The 15,222-nt window shown below is 39.9% G+C and overlaps 3 protein-coding genes across 5 annotated transcripts; 1 reads left to right on the top strand and 2 right to left on the bottom strand.

Annotated features, from left to right (window-relative positions):
- Positions 1-467: 467 nt before the first annotated feature.
- On the bottom strand, positions 468-4,020 carry LOC104442797 (BTB/POZ domain-containing protein At5g17580). The gene is given in 5 exon segments (XM_039311147.1): positions 468-1,919; positions 1,922-2,338; positions 2,471-2,540; positions 2,672-2,768; positions 3,883-4,020. Coding segments are annotated over 4 exon segments (1,710 nt in total). The 5' UTR covers positions 2,713-2,768; positions 3,883-4,020; the 3' UTR covers positions 468-737.
- Positions 3,879-6,065, bottom strand: LOC104441199 (pentatricopeptide repeat-containing protein At1g08070, chloroplastic). Its single transcript, XM_039311146.1, has one exon. The coding sequence runs from the start codon at positions 5,998-6,000 to the stop codon at positions 4,174-4,176; it is 1,827 nt and encodes a 608-aa protein (XP_039167080.1). The 5' UTR covers positions 6,001-6,065; the 3' UTR covers positions 3,879-4,173.
- Positions 6,066-8,273: 2,208 nt separating this feature from the next.
- Positions 8,274-11,620, top strand: LOC104441198 (APO protein 3, mitochondrial). 3 transcript variants are annotated; one of them, XM_010054223.3, is made up of 3 exons: positions 8,274-8,414; positions 8,671-9,076; positions 9,758-11,620. In XM_010054223.3, the coding sequence occupies exons 2-3, from the start codon at positions 8,673-8,675 to the stop codon at positions 10,641-10,643; spliced, it is 1,290 nt and encodes a 429-aa protein (XP_010052525.2). In that variant the 5' UTR covers positions 8,274-8,414; positions 8,671-8,672; the 3' UTR covers positions 10,644-11,620. The 3 variants fall into 3 exon arrangements, with proteins under 3 accessions (XP_010052525.2, XP_010052523.2, XP_018727519.2); XM_010054221.3 differs by having other exon boundaries at positions 8,667-9,076; XM_018871974.2 differs by having other exon boundaries at positions 8,277-8,414; positions 8,662-9,076.
- Positions 11,621-15,222: the final 3,602 nt, after the last annotated feature.

Genomic DNA, 15,222 nt, shown 5'->3' with positions numbered 1-15,222 from the left:
GTATTTAGTGAACTCGTTTGTTCTTTTACCTCCTTTTCATGAGAGAAAAGTCATACATGTAATAACAGAACCAGAAAGGAAGATGATTATCATTATGTGAAATACTAATATTAATGCTTTCTTGCTAGCAAGCTTGTTTGTTTTTGGATTTCAATTCGAAGTGCATGAGCCAAATATTTTGCCCGGACAAGCTATCGCAAGTGTCAGAGACTAATATTAAAGGGGATATGAAACTTGATACAGAGCATACATAGTTGAATATAACATTGATTCCTGCTTATATATTGATTGTAACGAAGCATAAGTACATTTTTCTGACAACTTTTGCAGGGTAAACTCGTTCAACTGGACAAATTTGTAGAATAATTCATACTGAAAGCTTTGTCGATGGCACAGTACCACAATGAGCTTCTGCCGGTGTTTGAGGTTCCAACCGATGAACTCTTCATTTATATTTTCAGAAAATATATCTAGGTAAAAGAGAGAATCTCAAATTAGTAATTATTTAATAATGAAATTCTACAAAGCTTAGTTGTTCACATGAATAATCTTGGTTAAGCTGTCAAATAGCCCTGACATTCCCTCCAAAGAACAGTTCTTCGAACCAACGAACGCTACCAGGATCACAATCAGTTGAATAATAGTAACTAAGCCCAGTTGAGGATGCAAGAAACCACTATATACATGGAAACGAAAGAAACATTTTTACCCCAAAAAGTGAAACATTCAAAAGACCATTAGCGATGCCTAGGATGCACCTTCTTCTTCTTCACTTGAGAGCTACAATCGTGCATGTTGTTCATGCACCCAAACTTCCTCTTTATCTCTCCCCACATACCAACTTTCCCTCTCTTCTCCAACTTATGACTGCCGCCGCTTCTGTCCGCCATCTCTTTCCTCATCATGCCGCACTCTCTCTCAAGCTCCATCACCTTGCTGTTCACCCTCTCCATTTCGATCCTCAACTCATCCTCGGTACGGCTCAACTTCCCTTCATTTTCCTCTGCCTCTTCTTCTCCATCCTTTCCAAACCGTACTGTTTCTCGTAGCTTCAACTGCTCAGTAAACAACACCTGTACAACCACCCTAAGCGGCAGCCTTTCATTTCGCGCCGCATGTTCACACGCTTCGGGAGACATTTTCTGGAAGTCCAGTACCTGACACACCTCTTCTTTCTCCAACTCCGTCAAGAATCTATGCTTGTCCAGGTAAATATCGATCGCGTGGTATATTCCATCGGAATTTGTATGATTTTCTAAAGATGCTGCAAGCGACATCTCAGCCAGGGCGAGAAACGAATTGACCTCTAAGTCCACGTCACTTGCTATTTCTGCCAATAATTCTTCAATGAGATCCGCTACTTTGATAAAACCTGATGCATCCAAACAAGTGTAGTTCATGTAGAAACTTTTCAGGATCCTTTTGACACAACCGATGTCGTATTGTGTTTCTGTGGCATAGCCCTGAAAGGGAATTAGGAGGTCAGTCACAGTTGCTTGGTCAAGTTGTCTACCTATCCTGATCTCGAATCCATTTCTACAGTCAGCACTCGCTTCCAATGTGACTGCAGAGTTCAACATATGAAACAATAAAGTACATGGAAGCAGCCTCGGTTCGTGAGGCAGGAGTCTCTCCACTGCTTCGATTACTTCCCTCTGAGAGTTCCTCTTGCATATTGACATGGTTTCCCCTCCTGTTGGGCTGGAACAAATCCATCTTTTCACGTATTGGCAAAGAGATGCAGCCACATATCCTGGCGGGACGCCTTTTTGGTTCATTGCTTTAATGACCAGCTCGTAAAATCGCAGAGGAAGAGTTGTTAAATCCTCTGATTGCCAGTCAAGAACAAAAAGCTTTCTCCTTGCATTGGGTCTACATTCCCCATCTTCCTCCCCTCACTGCTCTCATCCATTTTGGGAGCCTTAATTGGCTTTCCGAGAAGGTGGGGTTCAACTTGTGCCTTTGCAATGATTGAACTTAAACAGGCATCAATAAGGCCAAGATGCACAGCTTGCTGAAGGAGTTTCTCCGAGAGTCGCAGGGCCCTGATGGTCTCATTCCAGCTTGGGAGAACTCTTTCTTCGAGAAAATCAATAGCCTTCTTCAGAAGATTGTTGGGGCTGTGAGTTTCAGTCATTTCCAGGTAAAAAGCAAGGCAAATGAGGGGTACTGCATTTTCTGTCGAAAGCTGTACTTCCCACCCGTGGCAGAACCTTGCCACAAGCTCAAAGGTGTTTGGATCAGCAGAAATGTCTCGCAGGAAGGAAGATATATTTTCGCAGGGATCTTTTTCCTCGAACAAAGCAGCTAGTTTTGCTGATTTTGCTGCTAGAAGCTCCTGATAGAACAATTGGACCGTTAAATTTTAAATTGCAGTCAGCAATTCACATTAGCTTATAACCATTGATCTAACAAAGAAAAGCAAAATGATTTTATGTGATCTAAGATTAATCGTGACAAATTTCCTCACTTTACTCGATGTGAAGGGCTCGCCACAAACAAGAATCTGAAGTTCGGATGGGGCACCCAACTTAGACGACCTGAAAAACAAGGGGACGGGTGAAGAAAGTCAAGATAGAGCGGTGAATTAATATTGAAGAGTGATGTGTGTGTGTGTGTGTGTGTGAGAGAGAGAGAGAGAGAGAAGAAAATCAAAGGATTTAGCGCTCACAAAGATGATTCCAAGCTTCTTTTGTTGACCATCTTCTGCATTTTGGTCTCTGTTCTTCAGCTGAGAAGGTACGAGAGAGATGGTAAATGATCGGACGCTGTACATCCAAGAAGATAGAAGTGAGTATGCATAAAATATATAACATTTGCATATGCATTCCAAGTTGAGCAGATGAATGATATTGCATTATAAGCATCAAATAGTGTCATATCATAGACTCACGATATGTGCTTAAATTCAATTTTTCTCGGCTAACCAAGAGCTATGTTACTATCTATTTGGAGGAACTCTTAGACAGTTTATCAGTCATTCATCAGAAGGGTCTAAAAGGCGAAAATGAGATACTAAACTTTCACAGGAGAAGATCACAACTACAGCATCTGGGCTGAAAAGTGACCTTTAATTGAAATCTTCCATTTGAACATTCGCAGCCAAGTCGTTGGCAAACGAATTAAAGTAAACAAGACACAAGATAGAGACCAACCTATAGTATGAAAGCTTAGTTTAGAGGTGGAGAGAGAGAGCGTGAAGGAAGTAAGAACTTCTGGTGCCAGTGAGGTGGTGAAAATGAAAGAAGTAATGTAACAATGGCAAAAAAAAAAAAAAAAAAAAAAAGAAGCGAGAGAGAGAGAGAGAGAGGGTGATATAATGGGTTGTTGGGAAAGATAGCAGAGGATCTGGTGGAAGCTGATCTTTTGGCTAATGTGGCCGTTAGGAAGAGAAGATCCCGGGAAGCCAAAAATCTTTTCGAACTTCTCATCTGCCGTTTGCTTCGCTTCACAAATGAAAAAGAGAAGCAAAAAATATGGAGCATAAACAACAGACGAACAATTTTTCTTGTTTTATTTTATTAGGCGCACACACACGATGAGTGTGCAAAAGATAAATTTGGTCGAATAGTTTCATAAATTAAACTTAACCTTTTCTCTCATTTTCAAGGAAAGATTAGGGAGAGAGAAAGAGAGACGATGCGGGTCATTAAGATTTTAAAATTGTGAAGAAAATGTGGCGAGAGAATACTGCTTGATTAATGGGTGAGAGAAAACTACTAGTCTAATTACCAAAGCACTCTTAAAGGGTAGTCCATAGAATGCTATTAGGGATCCCGAATTCAGATTGTCCTGATTAAACTTACAAACCAAATTTTTAGAGACCTCGACAGACTCTAAAATGATCCGAATGGCAATGAGATAATGCATCTTCATTCTCACCACAAGTTGGATCTCTTGTTGTCATAGATGACAGATGGAGTTCAAGTGTGCAGCATTCTAGAAGAAGTTAATGGCATTGTCAGCGAAGTCGCCATGATTAATTCAGGGCAAGAAATTGTCAAAGAATAGAATCTGGTTTCTGATGAAGTACACAGCCAGAAATTTTAGTACGGCTTCCATGACCGATCAACTTTTTTCACTGCTGACTTTCTGTTGTATTGCTTTCTTAAATGACAAATTTTTCTTTTTCTTTTTTTGAATTCTCTCGGCAAGCACCTGATTGCCTCAAGATCAAGCAAATGCAATTATATCTTGCTGGCCATAGCTCTTCAAGTGACTCGTAAATTCTTCGAGAAACCTGCTGATCTCTTCAATTTTGGGGTGTGATTTCTCGCCTTTCCTGAACTCGTGAACTATGCCGTCAAGTTCAATGGAACTACAACCTGGAGTCTTCTTCACATGCTTTTCTTTCATGAACCTTCTTAATTTCAATGCATCTCGCCATCTATCTGCTGATGAATACATGTTTGACATCAATATATATGCACCATCTCGCTCTGGCTCAATTTCCACTAGTTTCTTCATTGCAAGTTCCCCAAGTTCAACTTTCCCATGAACTTTGCAGGCTCCTAATAAGGCCCCCCAAACAAAGGCATCAGGTTCAATTGGCATATTCTTTATGAACTCTTCCGCGTCGCTTAACAGTCCAGCACGACCTAAAAGGTCCACCATACAGGCGTAATGCTCTGTTTGAGGTTCTAAGCCATAAACTCTTGACATGTCCTCAAAATGTCTCTGTCCTTCGTCTGCAAGTCCTGCATGACTACATGCTGAAAGCAGGCCGAGGAAAGTTACTTCATCCGGTCTAATGCCCACCAAAGACATATCAGAGAAGATTTCCAAAGCCAGTGCTGCCTCTCCATGCATTGCTAAACCAACAATGATGGCCGTGTAAGAATAGACATCCCTGTGTTTCATCCCTTGAAAAACCCTAAGCGCTTGGTTTATGCTTCCACATTTTGAATACATATCAACCAGCGCATTCCCTATGAATCCATCTGCGCTGATCTTATGTTTATTGATGTACGTGTGAACCCACTTCCCGGACTCAAGCAATCCAAGATTAGCACAAGAATTCAAAACACCAACTAGAGTGATATCATCAGGCCTAATGCCTATGGTTTGCATTTCCTCGTACACAACCAATGCTTCCTTGAATTTTCCTTGTTGAGCCAATCCCAATATCATGGAGTTCCAAGATACCACATTTTTCATGGGCATCTCACTGAAAATCCAGCAAGCGAGATCCACATCGCCGCATTTCAGGAACATATCCACCAAAGCATTGCCGACAAAAACATCTCTCTTTACCCCATTTTCATGCATATACCTGTAAATCCTCTTCCCTAGACTCAAATCTCCCAACATAGCGCATGCCGAGAGCACAATGACCAGCGTCATCTCATCAGCTACAAAACTAGCTTCGCACATCCTAAAAAACACCTCAACAGCTTCCCTCGGCGACCCCGTCTTGACATATCCTTGAATCAACGTCGTCCACGAGACCAAGTCCCGTTGGGGACATTCGTCGAACAGCTTCTGAGCAGCTCCAATAACCCCACAGACCGCATAAACCCTCATCAGAGTATTCTTCACGTAGACATTCGAACCCAACAGCCCAGTCTTGATGGCGTGCACGTGAATTTCCTCGCCTTCCCTCAGAGCGAACTCCTGCGCGCAAGCCTTGAGAAGAAACGGAATGGTATAATCAGTGGGCACCAGTCCTTTCGTGAGCATCTCTCTGTACAACAGAATTGCTTCCAACGAGGAACCGCAGCCGGTCCTGAAACTCGTGATGCCTCTGATAATGGCGTTGTACACGAACTGGGTCTGGAGGGGCCTCAATTTGATGACCAGGGCATGAAACTGTTTGATCTCTTGAATGGATTTGCAAGATTCGATCTTGCGAAGCACCGCGAATTGCGGCGAAACAGGGTCGGGCTCGGGAGAAGCAGGAAGCGGGATGGTCTTGGCGGCAATGGTGGTCAAAATGGAGAGAGAGTGACAGGGGAAGCTCATCTTGGGAAGAACCAGAGAGCGGTTGAAGTAACATGACATGGAGCGAGAACGAGGCTGGAACGCTCTCAACTGTATTAACGGTTTTATTTTACGTTGTCGGATTCCTTTAGCGGGAAATTATATTAATATTGATAAACCGTGAAGCTCAGGAAGGATCAAGAAAAAAAAAATGAAGAGGGTACTAAAAGAATATTATCTAATATCTATGGACCTTAAAAACGTAAGTCACCACCCATGTGGTGGCAGCGTTGGCTTCGAGCTCCTTCCCCTAACGTAAGGGAAGGTGTTCGAATCCCAACATCGTGCTAGTGATCTTAAGTACAAGTACAGTGTTGTGCTCTGGGGCTCTGGGTTAGTCAAAATCCAAGGGTTGTACCGGGATTCCTGGATTACCAAAAAAAAAAAAAATGTAAGTCAAAATCCGAGGAGTAATCCAAAAAGAAAAAAAAAAACGTAAGTCAAAATTCGAGGGTTGTACCAGGATTAATTACCCAAACATATTATATGTCAAAATCCGAGGAGTAATCCAAACAATTTACACTCCGATGCTACACTCAATCTTCAAGAAATGTGGATTTTGGTTTCAGAATTGCAAAGAAAAATGAGAAAAGTGATCAATTGACTGAAAATAGGTTGTTAATGAGCCTTTTCAATTTTATATTTTCTCCTAGTTTTGAATTTGATAATAAAATACATGTAATAATGTTAGAAACGTGATATACTTTTTTTATATATAGTAAAACTTTGTTAAAAAACAAACATACAATCATACTAATTGAAAACTCTCTAGGAGCTTGGAAAATCCATTTGTTGTTTATAATTGCAACTTATCGTAATTGATCTTTTGTCATAACTCAAACTAAATCTCATGTTAGTTATATATATTAGGAGGATGTATCACTGATGGGTGAAAGATGATACTCCATATCGTACCTTGTTAAGGTTTATTGAACCAATTTATGACGTTTAACGTTGATAGGAGTCAACCTTTCTATTACAACCGCCTAATGAATTTATGGGTGTTGTGACATATTGCCAACAATAAAATAATTAAAAAATAAATAAAAGAATCGAGTTATGACGTAATATCACACCTTTCAAGATGTATAATTCCTCATTAAATTTAAAGTGATGGTCGTAAAAAGGTATAGCATTGCTTTAATTTCTTTCATTCTTTTTCAAAGTGCAGTTACATCAAATTTAAGCTAAGGTATTACAAACGTAGGTAACAATAAGGTAAAATCTAGTTAAAATCTTGTATTGGCTATGCCAAGGGTATAGGAAGTGAAATTGAGTGTTTTCTTGGAATGCGCACATAATAATCATCTCATTTCTCTGTTTTTGTACTTTTCTATTCTTAGGCACAAGTTTGAAATTGAAATATGTTTGACAGAGCAATTTCATTTTTTTGATTCTAAAACAAATTTGTACTTCAAAAAAATTCTAATTCTAAAACAAGTTTTTACTTTAAAAATAGATTTGTAATATAAATGAAAATGAAAATTTTATACTTTTTCTATTTCTAAAATAAAAGTGAGAAATCAAAATTCTTCTTCTCATCGCTCACTCTTGTTAATAGTTGATTGGCCACCAATCATTGGCTGCCACTAGACGTTAGTTGTCAAACATTGGTCATTGGACATCGGACAATAACCATCCACTTGTCGAACACGTGATACCATCCACTTGTCGAACACGTATCACTGAATGTCGATAGCCAGGCGTTGATCGCTGGACACTTGTTGCTGAACATGAGCTATCGAACGCTAATTACCAGATGTCGGACAATGATTGCCTACCATCGGATGTTGGATGCCTATCATTGGACGTCGATTGTTGATTACGTTGGACTTCGGTCGCTTGCTAGCCATTTGCAACCACCTCCCATTGCCAGTCATCAAATGTTCATCATCGATCGTTGTTGATTGCTCACCATCTGTCCACAATCAACCCCCATTATCGTTTGGGAGGGAGAAATTATGTATCATTTTCAAACAAATTTTTATTTTTAGAATAGAAATTGTGTATGATTATTAAATGTTTATTTGTATAGAAACTCATACGGAAATAGGAAAATTTGAATTTTGGAGTTGAATGTTTATCATTTTTTTTTTTTTGGTGAACCTCCGTTGAATGTTTATCATTCGCACCCTTAATTTCTAAAAAACTTCATTCTATGAGTTAAAATTTTTGTTTAAAAAAAAAATATCTATCTTTCTCAAGAGTCCAAGCCAACGCGTCAAATAAAAAAAATAAAAATAATAATAATAAATCGTCTAAAGCCAAAGACAACCCGGCTTTCGCCGGTGAAAAAGTTGAGGATTAATCTCCCCAGGACTTGCGTGGGTCCACGATCGCCGTCCTCCCGCACCGTCGGCTCCGCCACCTTCTCCTCCCTTTCTCGCCGCTGTCTCCTCCACCGGTGGCCGCTGTCAGCCCCTGGCACCACCAAGGTACCTGGAGAAGAACATCTTCACTTTCATGTGCTAAAGATGCGATTTTTCTAGTTTCCCTCAATCTTTCATCCCTCATTATTATCTGGGTCGGTTGAAATTTGGACTGTATTGGCGCGTGCTTTTCGCTTCTCTCTTCCAATTTTTACAATTTCGACTGCAAAATTTTGGTTCTGAATGCGACCTTCAAAGCCCTGATCTTGAATGGCATTTCTTCTTGTGTGTTCCCATCTGTATCTCTGCCAAGTGTAGCCAGCTATGCTGAGAAGGATAAAGGTGCAGATTTCTCACATAGAAAGGCTTAATTGCTGCCTCAATCGAAGCTACGCTTTTGCTGCTTCTTCTTCATCTTCTGGTGCATTGAGTGGAGGAGTGGATGATGATGGTGGCGATGGCGAGTTGTATTCGGACGTGCCGAGGCCTCCGAGGCGGAAAGCCGAAAGAAAGCCTTTCGTGACCCCCATGAAAGAGCTGATTCGGAGGGCGAGGGAAGAGAGAGAAGCTCGAAAGTTGCAGCCCTGTCTCATGCTCGAGAACCCGCCCGAGAACGGGTTGCTCGTGCCCGAGCTCGTCGAGGTGGCTCACCGTGTCTATCGCGCTCGAGGGTCTCTACTCAAGGGTTTATCGGAGCTCCTCAAGGTTGTTCCGGTACAACGTTGTAGGTATTATTGAGTTGACTTCTGATGCTTTTTGGCTCATGTTGCTTAAGCTTTGATAGGCTGTGCGGTTGATTAGATATTGAAGCATCTTCCTTTAACATGTCAATGTGATCAATGAATTTGTCTAAGACAGGCTACTTTGGGATTCTGACAGTTTGTTAGATTTTCTTGCTAGTTACATGTTACTTGAAGGAGTGACTCTTGTATCCAGATGGGCAAAGTTTATGTCTTCATACTTGTTCTCTTTCTTGTACCCCTTGTTAATGCTTTTTCTTTTTCTTTTCTTTCTTCAAATGTAGCATTGCTTGCTTATTTAAGTTGAAAGTCACCTTTATCAGAGATAACTTTGTAAACAGCTTGATGGGTTTAACGCCACCAAGCTGTGATACTTGAGCATTTTTGTGCGGATATATGTAATGTAGTTCTAGATGTCAACAATATGAGGATACAAGAAAATTATCAAGGGAAAAATGGGAGGAGAGACCTACCGTATTCTTTACTCCTCTATGGGGGAAAAAGAGAAAGATAGAGAGGGATACAAGGAGATTCTGATGTAACAGACTAACAAACATGACTATAAAACTGATGAGTCTTTTAGCATATTCTTATCATCTTGTCTTTTGCAATTTTTAGGAAGTCCTACTTGAACATCTATTAATATGTATGGTTTTTATTGCTTGTTAGGTTCTGTTCTGAAGTTCATATCGGTCATGTTGGCCATGAGATCCGTACATGCACTGGTCCAAATAGCGGTCTTCGTAGCGCTACCCATGTATGGAGAAAGGGCGGTGTTCAAGATGTTGTATTTTTCCCTAAGTGTTTTCATCTCTATGATCGTGTTGGGAAACCAAGAGTTGGGCATGATGAGAGGCACAGAGTCCCAAGAATTCCTGCTGTTGTAGAGCTTTGTGTACAAGCTGGTGTAGACCTTGAAAAGTTTCCCTCAAAGAGAAGAACAAAACCGGTCTATTGTATTGAGGGAAGAATTGTAGACTTTGAGTCTGTAAGTGAAACACACAAAATAGACAGAGACATGTTTGCTGAATCAGCAATCAAAACGGATGAAATGGGAAGGGATGTTGTTCCATTGAGAACCAGCTATATTGAAGAAAGCAAATTGGACATCTGGAGTAATTTAACTGATGAAGTAGAAAACATAAAGCAATTGAGTGTGTGGATGCTGGAGTGGTGGTTTGAAATGATGGAAGGAGTGAAAAGGATAATGGAAAGTTATACCGTGTGGACCTGCGGGTACTGTCCTGAGGTTCAGGTGGGTCCCAAGGGCCATAAAGTTAGGATCTGCAAGTCATCAAAGCACCAATCTCGCAATGGTTTGCACGCATGGCAGGAAGCAACAATAGATGATATTGTTGGCCCTAATTATGTCTGGCATGTCCAGAATTTAAATGGGCCAGCTTTGAATAACAACTTGAAGAGGTACTATGGCAAAGCTCCTGCTGTGGTAGAGCTCTGTGTGCAGGCTGGTGCCCCAATACCCGATTGCTACCGAAGCATGATGAGGGTAGATGTCGTACGTCCGGATTGTGATGAAGTTGATCTTGTTGCTTGAGAAGTTATCAGTACAGCAGAAGTTGGATATAAAGTTCTGGGTATTATCGTGCTATTATTGTGGGAAATGCTTTCGGTACACTGCTGGTGGAGAAAGTATTGGCAAAATGAGATCTTCTTGATGACTGAAGATATGCTTGACTTGACCATTGAAACAATATGAATTATGGGTTACTGCCCCATTATTCAGTAACCGTCTTGAACTGCTATCTCAAAAGCATTAGATAGATTGTTTCAACTGGTGATGAATCTTGCTAATTGGGGGTTTCAATCTGGGAGGTCAAATGGAACATGTGGAACTTGAACTAGTCCCTTTTTTTGGCAAATGGGTAGCACAAGAGTCAAATTTACTGCAATATATTAGAGAGTTTCCCCTGAGCATATTCTTAATGAGTCCACACTGGGCGTTCTTTAATGTGTATATGCTTCTTTGATGCTTCCATACTGTTTTCTCTGCTGGGCCACACTACTATTGCTCTAGCCACAAAGCTATGGCAGCTCCATCTTGCAAACTCAGGGGCCCTCCCTGTGAGGCCGGAATGAGCTCTGCATCAGTCCCCATTGAATTTCATTAGGGGCTCTTTTGCTTTTGCCAAATCTAGAGAAATATTATAAGCTCTCCATCTTTTTCCACCCTTTGAGGAAGGAGGGGGCAGCATTGTGTTTCAGATTGAAAATAGGCATCTGAGCCATGCTTGGGTAAAAACTGAATATTGCTTAGAGACTTTCTTTGTTGTTGAAATTGAAACAATAAGAACAGATTTTTGTTTGAATAGGACTGCAGCCACTTCATACTTATTTCAAGTAAATTTTTGTTGTATTTGACCTTGTACAGAACTCAAATTTCTATTGTTCTTGTCGTCTCTGGTCTTATATGAGTATGGCTATGGCGCATTTATGTGTATGACTGTTTATGAGATGTACTTGTTACTTTATGTATCATTTGCAATTGGCCTTATATAGACACAAAGATTCTCATTTTCTTGATGGTAAGCATTGTTGGTTTGATGTGTGCAAGGAATTGAGGGCAACAGACTATTTGAGAGATCGTGTCCACCAACAGATCCTGAAGAAAGCCTGCAATGGAGCTCATTATTTACATATGATTTTTGAAATTTTACTTAGAAGTCTCACTTTACTGGAAAAGAGCATCTTCTTTCTTCCAAGACTAATTAAGACAACAGATCTTACGACTTTGAACCATTCCAATCATGTGAATTTTGCAGTAGAGGGTTGAGGAAGGCTGAGATTAGGGGCATAAGCATCTCATCTCCTGGCATGACGATTGCCTAGTTTCCCAATACGTGGCTTTCTCAAGTTCTATTGAAGGATTATTATCTATTCACTCTTGGCTTTTATTTTGGCGTTATTCCTCTGTGTTTCTTGACAACAGTGTATTATCTTTTGTTATATGTTTTGGATAAACTGGTTATTCTGAGAGAAAACCAGTGTGCTACCATCATGCCCTAAAAAGGTTGATACAATTTCAGCATGTTTATCTGAGAGTTAGAGCTGCATGCAGTGGCTTAATCTGCTTATTCATCATCTATGCAACTGGCATAGCCTAATGTTGATCACTTAGTTGGATAGGTTAATGCAGGACTAGAGTGTGGTATTAGGAAAGAGACTATGATTGGAAAGAGTGAGATGTTTGTGGGGCCTTCAATACAGCTCACAAGAGATGGACACTAGAAGAAGCATCTGCTTCAATGGCAGTTGCTTTGCAAGAATTAGGGATTTAGTTGCAGCCTTGTAGGTAGGCACATGCACATTATTTGACAAGTCGTTGCCCTACTTGCATTTTACAGAATATTGCCAAGAGATTGCCATTGCTCCACCCAATTAATGTGATGAAATCTTCTTCTTTTTCTCTCTTTTAGGCTAAATTGGAAGGAAAGTCATTCTTTTTGTTCATTTGTCCCGTTACTAAGTCAAGGTTCCATCCTCCATGTCGCTTTTCCTTTTCATACTATAATCGCTCTCTCTAGCTTGCTCCACTGAAGTTGAACAGATTTGCAATGGAGCAATTTGCTGTTTGGATTCTCAGGTTTCTAGTAAAATCAAGGACAAAAGAGATGGAATGTGAATATGGATGCATCTTGCACTGTGTCTTCTGCAACAGAGAATAAGAGACTAGAAAACATTCGGTCCTTAGTTGCAGACTCTGATTGATGATTGAGTCGGTGATTGGTTCACCAAGTTTAAAATGTGCCAAGGGTGATCTTGGATGAAACTCTTTGTGAGCCATGTTGCTCAAAACTGATTCAGGCAGGCTTCATTTATCATATCTGGTGCGCTCAGCTCACTAGAGGAAGAAAGATTCACGGTACCAAAATTCTTGATGTTTAAGAGATAGGGAACTTCATCGTTCTTGATTTTGATTTAGATTCCTGAATTTGTGAGGGAAAAAAAGTAGTGAGTTAGCTGCATGGATGCATTCAAAGTGAGTGGGGTATCTTTTTAAAGTCCATGATAATACTTGATTCATTTGTTTGTGAACCATGAAGCTCTCTTGGAATTTATGGAGGTTTTTTTGGCTGAGTCTTCCAGTATACAATTTTCTTTTCCCTATACAACATTCACTTCTTTCATTACACACCACAATGGTGCGTCAGTCAAGTAAAGCCTCAGCTGCTCACAGCTCAGCATGGTCAAATTCCATCATCACGTTTAGGCCTTTCAGACCATGCAGGGACATTTCATTGATGATATATACTCAAGTCATCTGAGGGAGTTTGTCCTGTGATTTTCAGGTGGAGTGTAGCTTGAGAGGCCAGATCATTCAATTTCACCAATACCGTCAGTCAATTTTATGAAGGATAATGCTTAACAGCAGCATCTGATACATTCACTACACAGGGAATTATGTGCCGTGATGATTGCTTGCGTTTCAGCTTGGTGGTGGACGTCGCGCGGTAGAGTAAACATTCAATATTTGGAGACGCATTGAGTTTCCTCCACAGAAAAAAGCCAGGGGAAAGATGCGAGTTCACCTTGATTCTTTCATTATTTCTCCAAGCATTGTATATACTTCGGCACAATAATGCTGGTTTTTGGCTGTTCTTTGTAATGAGTTTTATTTCTGCGAGCATTGTAATGAAATATTTCATAATTATTTCGCTAATGATACTTGGCCATGCAGTAACACAACCATACTTACATTTGGTGAAGTAGCTGCTTGAGGAATGGCAAGATCTCAAGTAAATAAGCAAGAGCTGCATAGTGTTGGCATTGTGTGGTTTACTGAAACTCTACTGACTAGCAGTGTAATGTTCTCCAAATTAATGAGTATAACAAGGTTAATCTGATCTGTGCGAAAACAATTTGAAAGTTAGGAAAATGGCATCCATCTGGTTGTTCTTCCTCCATAGAGTTTAAGAACTCCAGATTTAAGAATTTTCTATGGATTTAATTACTAGAAGCTTAGACATTTGCAACCCTAAGTGTTGCATGCAATAAAAAAGAACAGATTACCATAAAGATTTAGCTTAGAAATGTACAAACTAATTTAGCTAATACAGAAGTAGGGGAAAAAAGTTATTATTCAATATTATTCCTGATATAGTAATAGAGAACAAATAGTGTGTAGCTATTTTTAACATTCACTTCAATAAGTAAAGTCAATCACAATTGCAGCTAATATACTCCAATAAAATAGATATAAATAAAACGGTTTAGGATAATTAGGAAGTTGGGTTTGAATCTTTCTTCACAGTATTACAAACCTTTTTCCTTTCTAATTGACAGAAATCCATCTCGCTTCACCGTGCTCAAAGGCAAATTAAATTGTGATTGGACTATGGGAGCGCAAGAATTAACCTCCTCAATTCCCCACGGAGGAGGGCAACCCTTCTTTAGGGTTTGTATACCAAAATTAATTTATAAATGAGACATGCGTTGATGAGAGGCCAATGTTCGGCCTCACTTGGCCTCTCATCTCCAAATTGGTGCAACGGTGTTCAGGATAAATCTTACATTTAACTTCCAGCATAGCATTGTAAAAATTCTAAAAAAAATGATGACTTTTACATCTTTCTTCTCATTAACTGGATTTTTGTATCTACGGAATGCTCATGACCTAACACTTCAAATAACATCCCGATATATTAAGGAAAAGTCCTTCCCATTGACTCAATTTTTCTCAGTGACTTAAATTTTCTCAGTGATTGGACTTCCTCTTGACACAATTTCTCCCTCAACAAACTTCGATTTTCAGAGCAAAGAGGCAATGGGAGCTAGACATTCTTTCACAATATCAGTCAATGATGAGATAGGGTGATATAGATGAAGCTATTCAATGAAAACTCCCTCACTCTTCCATCCCTTGCCATATGTTACTTCTATACTTGATTACTAACTCGAATTGAACGGCTCACTTTCCTTTTCTTTTCTTCGCCTAATATACCATTGTTTAGTTTTCTTGTAATACTCAGCATGTGTATATAATATACATGTCTCGTCTTACCTACATTGAGTTTCTTACTTATTTTTTTATGACTAGTAGCTTTTGTATAGGAGCATTTTTCAAAAGATGTCATAAGCAAGGATTCATGCAGATCTTGCAACGTTCTTTTATGGAA

The sequence above is a fragment of the Eucalyptus grandis genome, chromosome 4, assembly GCF_016545825.1.
Source record: "Eucalyptus grandis isolate ANBG69807.140 chromosome 4, ASM1654582v1, whole genome shotgun sequence".
Classification (NCBI taxonomy): Eukaryota; Viridiplantae; Streptophyta; class Magnoliopsida; order Myrtales; family Myrtaceae; genus Eucalyptus; species Eucalyptus grandis.
The sequence above is the reverse complement of the archived record's forward strand: the minus strand, read 5'-3'. Positions and strand labels throughout refer to the sequence as shown.

Excerpts from the sequence above, each read along its gene's own strand:
- LOC104441199 (XM_039311146.1), bottom strand. The coding sequence starts at position 6,000 with ATGTCATGTTACTTCAACCGCTCTCTGGTTCTTCCCAAGATGAGCTTC.
- LOC104441198 (XM_010054223.3), top strand. The coding sequence starts at position 8,673 with ATGCTGAGAAGGATAAAGGTGCAGATTTCTCACATAGAAAGGCTTAAT. Across the intron at positions 9,077-9,757 it reads GTTCCGGTACAACGTTGTAG|GTTCTGTTCTGAAGTTCATA; the intron begins GTATTATTGAGT and ends ATTGCTTGTTAG.